Here is a 12,408-nt window from a genome sequence, read left to right as displayed (position 1 = left end):
AACAAACAAATGAATAAACAAACAAACAAATTACATATCTTGCGAAGGCTATTAAGAAAATAAATGAGAAAATTAGGGTATAGCCAAGGGGAAAAAGTGACATGAGACAGCCTGCTTTTAGGCTAGGCAAGAAGAGTCATTTTTTTTTACTAGGGCTGAGTTCTAGATTGGATATGAAACCAAAGTCTTTATCAATAAAAAGTGTGAGTGTATGTGCAGGATGTGCTTAGGAACCCACAAGGGTGGTAGCAGCAGGCTCTGGTCTAGCAAATATAGAATTGGAAACTTAATTTGAACTGTTTTTAGAAATAGAGCTAAAAGTTAATTTTAAGAACCTTCTTTTTCTGCTGGTATAAGAGGATCCTAAGCATTGCCATCTTAGTAAATATAAAAACTTACAAGCAACAAATAACCAATATACCATTTTTAGGGGGAGAATCAGGCATGTGTTAAATGTAGACAAAATGTGAAGGAGTAAACTGTTTTACCTGGAATGATCCAAGAATATCCTTTAGTGGCTCTTCATAAAACTCATCTCTTCCAAAGAACAGCAGCAACTCAAAGAAGCTCCTAGAAAGATTAAGTAAATGATAATGTTCATTGCTTCTTTAACTGTTTTGCCCCAATTTAAAAGATAAAAGCTATGTAATATCAGTTAGTTTTAAAATAACCAGTTTTGAAAAATTATATGGGGTTTCAATAAAATTTTAATAGAAGTGTCTTCAAAGAAAATATAAAGAAATATACTTAAGTTCTAGAATTATAGAATGAACAATTACATTACTCGTGCCCACAGAGTTCACAATGCCAAAAAAAGAGAAAAATAAATGCAATGATATATAACTACCAGGTGGCAAAAATGTTGCTACACCTGCCAAGATGATTTAAACTGGGGACATAGTCCAGCTTCATCCTAGTACAATGAGCCCCAGAGAAAATTCAAAATCTAATTTTTTTCAGATGGATATAAGGGATGGATAAAATTGACACAAAAATATAAGAAAATTAGAAGGCCACTGTGAATACTCTCAGCCAACATTTATATTATAGCAATGCCACCAATTAGGTATCTAATAAATGACATGTGGGTTCTCAAACTCTGGGCTTACCTTGACTATCTCACTCCTGACAGACTGCCCCAAATCTGTGGTTCATCTTTGTTAAATAATTGTCTTTGGAAAATACTGTGTCTTTAACAATTTATAATTTCATACAGGAGGAAATATGACTTATTTCCTAATCAATGAGCTGAAAAACTATAAAAATTATTTAGTATTACTTAGCAGTCCTAAAGTAGTACAAATGACAAGCACGTCAAAATCTTTAGATTTTAATTCATCTAGAAGATCCTCAACTAGGAATAACTATAGTTGCATTTTTTAAACACTTTGCCTTTAATCCAAATTAATCACTAATAAAGAATGAAGTTTTTAAGATGCAAACTATGAGATAATACACTTTTAAAAATTATATAAAACACTCAAGTATTACACAATATTACAAAGACTCTTCTAAATAACATAATAACCATGCCCCATAAAATTATATTTTATAAAAATTTGATTACTTAAAATTTTTAAATGTCAGCAGACCAAAAACATAAAAACAATCAAAGCAAAATGATACACTGAGAAAGATTCTTTGCTAATTTCCCTTAATTAAAAGGCTTAAACAAGTAATTTTTAAAAAGTTAACAACTGGGTAAGAGAGGGCTACCTCACAGGAAAGAAACACAAGTGGATTTTGTTTTCAAATATGAAAAGATACTCTACTTAATTAAGTAAAAATTTATAAAGATGAAATACTTTTTCTATCATATTTACAAAAGTGAAAATGTTGGTATATTCTATGATAGTTCTGATGTAGAGAAATCGGTTCTGATATCTTGGAGGGATGGTAGGAGGTACTACCTCTTTTAAGGGCAACAGTTATAATCATCAGAAAAATTACAATGTACACATTATCATTTGACTTAGCCAATTCGACCTATAGGAACTAAATCAGGCAAACATACACACATTAGCTTAAAGACATATATAAGGATATGCATCCGTAGATTATTTGTAACAGCAAAAGAAGAGAAACATTATGTCTACCACAGGGGGCTGGGTAAATGAATTCTAATACACCCATACAATGAAATATAATGCAAATTTTAATGAGAATTTTAGTGAGAATACACTTATATCTGTATGAATAGATAAGAAAAAAATTCCAAGATATATTGTTAAGGAAAGATGCAGAAATATATTAATTATATTATCATTTGTGTGAAGGGGGGGTAGAGGGCACATGAATACCAATGCATATTGTCAAAAGTATCTAGAAGGATATGCAACAAACTGGTAAAATCAAATGCGTCCACATAAGTAAAACAGAATTTAGGTGTCAGGAATAAAAATAATTATGTGTCATTATTAACTCTTTTGTAATTCTTAATTTACTATCAATGAATATGGAAAAAGCTCCAACAGCCTACATTTGGACTCCTCTCTATCCCTATTAACAAAGCATTAATTCACATCTATCTCATCTTTAAACTTCTAACAGGCCCTTCCTATCTTCAGTCTTGCTATTATTCCACACTTACTTAAAATCCATGTTCAATATAGCTGCCATTGTTATCGTCCTAAAACACAGAATGATTTGACTACTTTAACAGACTTTACAAATTGCTGTTTGGACTGTACCATTTAAGCAAAGACCTTCAGCTGACACATTTGTTTTGTATGAGTATTTTTTTTTTAATTTAGTCAGTTGCTAATATTTAAAAACTGTGCTACTTCAGATTAAATCTAAATTTCTGTGAGCTCTTAAAAAACTAAGAGCCCCAATAACACAGGGTTTGCATCCTTCTATGAGATGGGCATCTACTCTACTGTCTTTAGACAAACCATGAACCTCCTTTCCAACTGGCCAGTCTCCATTCACCTCTCTTATTTCTCCAACATACTAGCTGCTTGACTTACTTATTACTATCATTCCCTTCCTATTCTATATAGGTATTTGAGATCATTAACCTAGAGCAGGAAATACAAATTCCTTACCACAGTGTAAGAACTTTTATGTCTGATTCAAAACTACACTTAACACACATAGCTTTTATCACAAATGTCATGCTCTCCAATCACAGCAAACTTCTCCCCATTCCCTTAACTCCTATGCTTTTAAGGTCTTTGGGTTTGTTGCCTCCTCAAGACCTATTTACACAATTTCACCTAGGAATTTGGTCTAAACCACCCTTCCTTCTCTGTAGCTGATTCTGTGCTATTGTAGTATTGTACCTTACACATGTCTCTATTATAACATGTTGAAAGATGGAGGAGGCGTTAGATTTGCACTAGGTAGAAGGGGGAGGGACTGCATCATTATGTTGGTTAGATAGTATTGACTGTTAGGATAATTAATTGTATTGAAAGAGGGAGAGATAACAAAGATTCTTAGTGGAAATAAAATGTGCTCTAGATAGGAATATACAGATGCACACGACCTTGTAGAGAATTCAACAAAATATGCAGAATTATATAACGTCTGAATTATGTGAACAAGAGGAGCCACCATTACAAAAGAGAGATCTACGCATGCCTCACTATTAGCTACCTCAATAACAAGACCCAACTCCTTGATAATGATATTAAAATGATAAAAACTACATGCAAAGTAATTAAAGAGTAAAAAAAGACAGAACAACATGATCTACCTAGCTCTGCCTTAGATTAAGATTCAGGGAAGTCAACAAGTATTTATGCACTTGCGCAATCACCAGGGGGAAAAATATCTAGATTATATGTGGAAGGAGAAACTTCAGGTTTCAATCCTGTTGTACTTCCTGCTGATCAGTGTAAAGGATCAACAAAAGGTATATAGATCAAGTTGTCTAGCCCTCATGGAAGACAACTCTATATGGTAGAGGGTAAATGAGTCCAAAAAAAGAACAAAGTAGAACCCCAAAATATATGTAGCAGTCTAGAGCAGGGCTGGCAAACTACTGTCCACAGGCTAAATCCGGCTCAATGATGGCCTGTTGAATAATGCATGATAAGAATAGTTAGCCATATTTAAATTGTTAAAAAAAAAAAAAAAGCTGCAATAACATTTTGTGACAGTTTAAAATTATATGAAATTCAAATATCCTGTCAATAAAAGGTATTATTAGAAAACAGTCATACTCATCTATTTACATATTGGCTATGGCTGCTTTCACACTACAATGACAGAACTGAGTAGTGGCAACGGAGACCTTATGAGCTAAGCCTGAAATATTTACTATCTGGCCCTTTACTCACCCATGGTCTAGAACCACAGTGTTTTGGTTTCAATCTCAGCTACACTATTTTCTTTTCTTTTTTTAAGTTTATTTATTTATTTTGAGAAAGAGCGTGAGTGGGGGAGAGGCAGAAAGAGAGGGAGACAGAATCCCAAGCAGACTCCACATTGTCAGTGCAGAACCCAACACAGGGCTCAAACTCACGAAACTGTGAAATCGTGACCTGAGCTGAAACCAAGAATTGGACACATAACTGATTGAGCCGCCCAGGCGCCCCTACACTATTTTCTTAATATGTAACCCTAGGGAAGTCACTTAATATCTCTATGCCTCCGTTTATTTAAAATGGAACAATAATAATAACTACCTCTTGTAAAGCACTTAGAACAATCCGTGGTAGTGCTATAGATGCTTGCTAAAAATACAGTACTATTAATTTTTATTATTAACATTGCCATCAAAATTCCTTCAATTATCTAAAAGGAAACAAAGATCTTCATAGATTTGTTTTTCTCTGCTGTGTACTATGGCAATTATGTTGAAATATGAGACATCAACTTTTCTTCACTTAAATTATGAAGATTTTTTTCTTCACTTAAATTATGAACATTTTCAAAACATTTCTTTCTTGGGGCACCTGAGTGGCTCAGTTGGTTAAGCATCTAAACTCTTGGTTTCAGCTCAGGTCATGATCTCATGGTTTGTGAATTTGAGCCCTGCATCAGGCTCTGTGCTGACAATGCAGAGCCTGCTTGGGATTCCCTCTCTAAATAAACAAATAAATAAGCAAACTTTAAAAAAAAAGGAAAAAAAAAAGAGGTTTCTTTCTAAAAATTTATTATTGTATAATGTTTATACTAATTTTGAGTATGTTTAATATCATGTTTAATGTTTGTATAATACATATTTAATATTAACAGTCTATATACTAATCAATGTATAATTAACCCTAGTCCAAGTTATAAGTTACCTAAAGTTCATTTATGTAAATTGTTATTCAAAATAGAATTACTTGAACAAAATGATTTATATAAAATATAAATTATTTATAGTAAAACAAATACATGATAAATAACATGCCTTTGAAGTAAAAAAAATTATGCCATATATAATCATACTTATGGGACTTCCATCATTCATCATAGCTTATGAGCTACACGAGCTTGCATAACAAAAATACTGCTGCAGTCCCTATTTATGAAACAAACTATATTATGGCATTGGGATGCTTGTAAATGAGACCATAATTTCTCATCTATTACAAATGGAAATAAGGTACCACACTTCCTTAAAATAAGACACACATAGTAGATTGTTTGGTAGTTATAACTAGAATTACTATTCTTTTTTGGGTCTCCGTAGCATATAAGTAATTTTCATACTAAAATATAAGAATGTGGATTTTTGTATTTATCCACCATAAGAAAATTCCAATCAAGTATGATGCTTAACCAACCAAATGCAAGAAATCCACTTACTAAATTAGAGTACAATGTAGAGAGAGAAATGAAAAACACAAGCAAGAACTGGAGATACAGGTAATGGAGTATATCTGTCTAACATGTCTAACTGTATTTGCACAAAAAGAGAGAGAAAGGGGGAGGGAGGGAGAGAGAAATGAGGCAAAGACAAAAACAAGGAAGACTTTTTCATAATTGATGAAAAAATTCCAACCTCAGATCCAGTAAGCCCAAGAAATCCCATAAGGATTAATAAAAATTAAGTCTACACCTAGCTAATCACAGTAAACTATAAAATATCAAATACCAAAAGCAAGGTATAAACAACCACAGAAAAATAGAAACTGTTTTCAAACACATAGGAAATCAAATTAGCAAGGATCTACGATGAGAATTAGTGAATATACAGGCTACAAATTTTGACAGCATGAAGAAATAATCTCATTTGGGCTTTATTATTATTATTTTAAATATATATATATATATATATATATATATATATATATATATATATATATATATATAGTTTGTTTTGTTTTATTTATTTAAGTAATCTCTACACCCAACATGGGGCTCAAACTTATGACCCCCAGATGAAGAGGTGCTCACTCTTCTGACTGAGCCAGCTAGGTGCCCCTCATCTTGGCTTTAAAATATAGCAAAAATACATGACATAAATAGCATTTAAGTTGGAAGGAGAAATTTTAGCATTACTGAAGCACCTGGGTGGCTCAGTCAGTTGAGTGTCCGACTCAATTTCAGCTCAGGTCATGATCCCAGGGTTGTGGATCAAGCCCCACGCAGACTCTGAGATTTTCCTTCCCTCTTTCTCTCCCCCTCTACCCCACTCCCCTACTCTTTCTCTCTCTCTCTCAAATTAACAACAACAACAAAATAGCATTATTATTCCAGTGTCCTTGGATTAGAAGAATGTAAAGAACATATAAAGTACATACTTCAATAAGTTAAGCACTCAATTCTCCTTAAGTAATTAAAAATTTTACATACAGTAAAAGCACTTTCAAGTTTTTCTGGAGGTAGACAAGTTGATTTACAAAGTGGAATATCTAAGAAAAACCATGAAACAGCAAGAGCAATGAAAAGGAACTAGCCAACATTAAAACATTTTGAACCTACATTGAACCAACATTCTATATTGAACCAATATATTCTATATTGAACCAACATTATACTGGCAGATGAGCAAATAGCCTAATGAAAGGAAAAATCCAAAAATAGACCAACTGCATGTGAAAGTGTGTATACAACAAAAGCAACATCTCAAATCAGTAGGGGCAAAGTTGACTTCTTCATATTGCATAGCCAAATGTTATATAAACACAAAATTGATTCACTCCAGCTTCCAAACAAGAAAAAATTCAAAATAGATAAAAAACTTAAATGTAAAAAATTAAGCATTACAAATATCAGGAAAAAAATCCCATATAACTTGGCTATAGAGAAATCATTTTTCTTTAGATCATTCTTAACTATAATTCAAGATTCCGAAGCAATAAGGGCACCAGGGTGGCTCAGTTGGTTAAGCTTCTGACTTCGGTCAGGTCATGATCTCATGGTTCACGAGTTCGAGCCCTGCATTCGGGTCTGTGCTGACAGCTGAGCCTGGAACCTGCTTCCGATTCTGTGTCCCCCTCTCTCTCTGCCCCTCCCTGCTCGTTCTCTCTCTCTCTCTCTCTCTCTCTCAAAGATAAACATTACAAAAAAAGTTTAAAAAAAGGTTCTGAAGCAAGAGAGAAATACTGACAAATTTTAATTACATTTTTAAAATGTCTAAAAAACATAAGCAAAATCAAAAGAGAAATGAAGAAATAATGGTTTGTAACGATATGCAGAAAAATGTTAAACTTCATTCACAATAAAAAAAAATACATATTAAAACTACACTGAAATGCCATTTCTCTTTAGCAGAAAAATCAAGTTTGATTATACTCAGTTGGTGAGGTCAAAGGTAAACAAGGCCTAATTTTGTGGGTGACAATGTAAAATGTGACAAGCTATTATAGAGAGAACTGTGGACTACTTAGCAAATTACATATCTATTCATTCTTTGACAGACTCTAGGAAAGCACCCCAAAATCTACTGGTAAAAATGTAAACAAAAAAATTGTATGCAAAAGGATATTATACTATTTAGAATATGAAAATAATGTAAGCAATCCAAATATCTATCATTAGAAGATATGACTGAATAAATTATAGTACATCTGCACAATAGAATACTATGAGATATAAACAGGAGCTTAAACTAAATCTGTATCACTATGGAGGAATCTCTAAGATATAATATTAAGTTTAAAAAAAAAGTAAAGTATATATCTGTTCACATAAAAAAGGACATAGGGGTATGGATATATATACCTGTTAGTGGATCTTGTTTTTTCTATCCAACCAACCATTGTTTTTAATAGGCTTAGATTATTTACATGTAATATAATTTTTGATGTGCTTAGATTAGGACCTACTCTCTTAATAGTTGTGTTTTTTTGTTTTTTTTTTTTTAGTTTTTCTTTTTTTTCTTTTCTTTTTTTTTTTTGTTTGTTTTTTTTTGTTTGTTTTTGTTTTTGTTTTTTTTTTTTTTTTTTTTTTTGAGAGAGAGACAAAGAGAGAAAATCCCAAACAGGCTCTGTGCTATCAGCTCAGAGTCTGACATGGGGCTCAATCTCACAGTCCACGGATTGTGACCTGAGCTGAAGTCAAGAGTGGGATGCTTAAACAACTGAGCCACCCAGGTGCCCCTTAATAAACTGTTTTCTATTGTTCTCTCTGGTTCATTGTTGCTCTTGACCTCTTCTTCCACCTGTTTTTGGACTGAATAATTTTATGATTCTATTTTATCTCTACTTAGGCTTAATATGGCCAGCTCTGTATTCAATGTTTTTGGTGGTTACCCTAGGATTTACAATATATATCTTTAAGAAGTCCCAGCATACCTTCAAATATTATGCTGCTTTAAGTTTACTGTAATAATCTTTGTGGTATTCTTGTCATTCATTTTCACTTTAAACCAACGTTTCACTACAATATAGTAAAAGCTTGGATTGCAAGTAACTTGTTCTGTGAGTGTTCTACAAGACAAGCAAACATTTCTAATAAATTTTAACTTGATAAATGAGCGATGTCTTACAATACGAGTAGTATGAGTAGTAAATGACGCTGAATGTCACACAATGAGCCAATGATTCTTCTCTCTCTCGCTGTGGGATTGTGGGTGATTGTCTCCCATGCTCAGATGCTTAGTCTCAGGCGGTGGTGTCTGGCAGAAATCTGATTTTTCAGAACACTGGAAGGTGCCCACAACTGGCACTAGTGTATTTTTTGTCACTTTGAAGTACCTATGGACAGTCCTTTGCTTTTCCATACATGAGTAAGCTTAGGAAGGCTTTGCTTCATTCTAGGTCAGGCTGCCTGCAGATATAGACCCTTTCCTCTGCTGCCTTATTGCCAGTTACATTAAATACAGTATACGACAAGAGTTTATTAATACTGTACCATAGTCAACATCCATGTGAGTGTACCCAATGGCCCCCAGGCAGAAAAAGATTCCACTGGGCCAATAAATAGCAGTGATTCCATTAGTGATAGTGAAAGTCGTCCTACACAATAAGCCTTCTCTCTGTCTCCCTCACACCAGCCACGAAGGATTTCGAAGGTAAATACAGGTTAATTTAGTTTTCTTTATATTTTGTATTTTCTTTATTGTTTTATATTACAGTATTATAATCATTTTTATATGAATATTTTGGGGTTGTGGAATGAATCATCTGAGTTTCCATTATTATCGGGAAATTTGCTTTGATATACAAGTGCTTTGGATTACAAGCATGTTTCCAGAACAAATTATGCCCACAAGCTAAGGTTTTACTGTACTTGCTTTAGTCTCGGCATTTGGAAAATATGGCCCAAAGGCTGGCTGCCAGTTTTTGTAAAAGTTTTATTGAGACACAGCCACATGCAGTTATTTATGTATTGTCTATGGCTACCTCAGTGCTACAAGAGCACAGTTGCATAGTTAAAACACTCTATAGCCTGTAGGTCTAAAAATAATACCTGGCCCTTTAGAACAGTGTTTGCCAACCTCTGCTTTAGACAGTTATGTTTCACAGTGATTAAAAATAAGAAAAATTCAATTTTATATTTATCTTCGGTTTTTATCATTTCCAGCTCTCTTTGTTTCTTTGGGTAGATTTTCTGTCTGGCATCCTATTTGTACTATACCTTTTGTAGTTCAGGTCTTCTGAGAATGAATTCTTTCAACTTTTGCTTCCCTGAAAACATCTTTATTTTTTAATGTTTATTTGTAGAGAAAGAGAGAGTGAGCACAAGCAGGGGAGGGGCAGAAAGGGAGAGAGAGAATCCCAAGCAGGCTCTGAGCTGTCAGCACATAGCTCGATGCAGAACTCCATCTCAAGAACCGTGAGATCATGACCTGAGCCGAAATCAAGAGTCAGATGCTTAACAGACTGAGCCATCCAGGAGCCCCCCCTGAAAACATTTTTAATTTTCCTTCTTGATTAGAGAGGGTTTATTTTGTTTTGTTTTCTTTAAGCACTTTAAAAATGTCACTTCACTGTGTTCTGACAGGCTTAGTTTCTGAGATTTCTGCTCTATTTCTTATCTTTAGTCTTCTAATTTAGGTTAATGCCTTTTGACTCTGGTAGCCTTCAAAATTTCCTCTCTGATTTTCAGAGTTTGAATGTGATACATCTAGGTGATCTAGATGGCAGGTCAATGTGTAAGGGTTTGAAATTATCCTACTTGTTGTTCTCTGAGTTTCCTGGATCTCTGGTTGGATGTCTTTCATTAGATTTGAAAATTCATGGCTGTCACTTTATCAGTATTTCTTCAGCCTCATTTTTCTTCTCCTGGGATTCTAGTAGACATATATTATACAGTTTCATATTTCCCCAAAGGTCTTAAATGCTCTGTTTTCATGTATTTTTCTCTTTTACTTTTAGTCTGGGTAACTTCTACTGACTTATATTCAAGTTCATTCATTCTTTCCTCAACTGTGTCAACTCTATTTATGTGCCCAACAAAGGCATTCTTCATCTAGTACTATGTTTTTTTTTTTAATTTCCAACATTTCCATTCAATCTTCTTAAAGTGTCCCATCTCTCTGCTGAAATTCTCAATATGTTTAACCATGTTACCCACCTTTTCCACTGCAACTTTTATATATGAATTTAGTTCTTCTAATTGATTTGTCTTTTGATAGTACATTTTTTTCCTTGCTTTTTTTTTTTTTAACGTGTCTATAATTTTCAGCTAAAAAGTGGACTTCATGATATACAACAGCAAAGACTGATGTTAATAGTATTTATGCCTGGGATAGCCATGCCTTTTCTTCTGTTACGCCTTTACTAGGGAAATTTAAGTAAATCTAGTCATAAATTAAGTGGGTTTGTGTTATGTTGTTGCACCACCAGCTTTAAATTCCTCTACTGTTAGATTATGATTAGGTTGGAGGCTGGGTTACCAGATACTATTTTAGGTTTGGGAGGCCACATAAGATCTCTGTCACATTTTTAACACCACTATTTGAAAATGCATACTATTCTTAGCTTGGAAGCCATATTTAAAAGGGGGGTGGGGAGGAGCAGCATTTGACCCATAGGCCATAGTTTGCCAACTTCTAAGGTAAAGAATAACCATATCAGGTTAAAAAAGTATATAAAAGACCCAAATTGGGGTTCTGGATGAGTCGGTTGGTTAGGCGCCTGACTCTTGATCTCAACTCAGGTCTTCATTTCAGGATTGTGAGTTCACTGGGCTCTGTGCTGGGCATGTAGTCTACTTAAAAAAAAAAAAAAAAAGACCCAAATAAAACTTTCATAGATCAAAAACTACAGTATGTGAGATGAAAAAATGAATAGAACCATCAGTAAACAGTGGGTCCACTGTGGATTCTCTTCAAATGTCATCCCTTAAGAAAACATAATGGTGGTTTCTGAAATAATTTTTGAGGGGCACCTGGCTGGCTAAGTTAGTAAAGCATGCAACTTTTGATCTTGGGGTTGTGAGTTCAAGCCTCATATTGGGTATAGAGATTACTTAAAAATAAAAATCTTTGAAAACATAAAATAATTTTTTAAGGAATTTCCCAATTTTGGTTAAAACTATAAACCCAGGGGCGCCTGAGTGGCTCAGTTGGATAAGCATCCAACTTTGGCTCAGGTCATGATCTCCCAGTTCGTGGGCTGGAGCCCTGCATCAGGCTCTGTGCTGACAGCTCAGAGCCTGGAGCCTGCTTTGGATTCTTTGTCTCTCTCTCTCTCTCTCTCTCTCTCTCTCTCTCTCTCTGCCCCTCCCCCACTCATGCTCTGTCTCTCTTTGTGAAAAATAAACATTAAAATTTTTTTAAAAAATTATAAACCCAAAGATCCAAGAAGCATAAGATCAAGAAACATGAGGGGCTTCTGGGTGGCTCAGTCAGTTGAGTGTCCAACTTCCACTCAGGTCATGATCTCCTGGTTTATGGGTTTAAGCCCCATGTCAGGCTCTGTGCTGACAGCTGAGAGCCTGGAGCCTGATTCAGTTTCTATATCTTCCTCTCTCTCTCTGCCCCTCCCCTGCTTATGTGTGTGTGTGCATGTTCTCTCTCTCTCTTTCTCAAAAATAAATTAAAAAACATTAAAAAAAAAAAAAAAGAAACATGAGGGA

General features: G+C 34.2%; 1 protein-coding gene across 3 annotated transcripts in view; it reads right to left on the bottom strand.

Moving 5' to 3' along the window:
• The window catches only part of ZNF654 (zinc finger protein 654), a 94,945-nt gene that overhangs the window by 38,370 nt on the left and 44,167 nt on the right, over positions 1-12,408 (bottom strand). For 2 of the 3 annotated variants that reach the window (XM_023238871.2, XM_045036771.1), the window contains exon 3: positions 489-570. In XM_023238871.2, the coding sequence (XP_023094639.2) occupies positions 489-570 (82 nt within the window). Of the gene's footprint in view, positions 1-488; positions 571-1,109; positions 4,400-12,408 lie in introns of those variants that run through there. The other variant, XM_045036772.1, reaches the window with a different exon arrangement.

This window comes from Felis catus, chromosome C2, assembly GCF_018350175.1.
Source record: "Felis catus isolate Fca126 chromosome C2, F.catus_Fca126_mat1.0, whole genome shotgun sequence".
NCBI classification, from domain to species: domain Eukaryota; kingdom Metazoa; phylum Chordata; class Mammalia; order Carnivora; family Felidae; genus Felis; species Felis catus.
The sequence above is the reverse complement of the archived record's forward strand: the minus strand, read 5'-3'. Positions and strand labels throughout refer to the sequence as shown.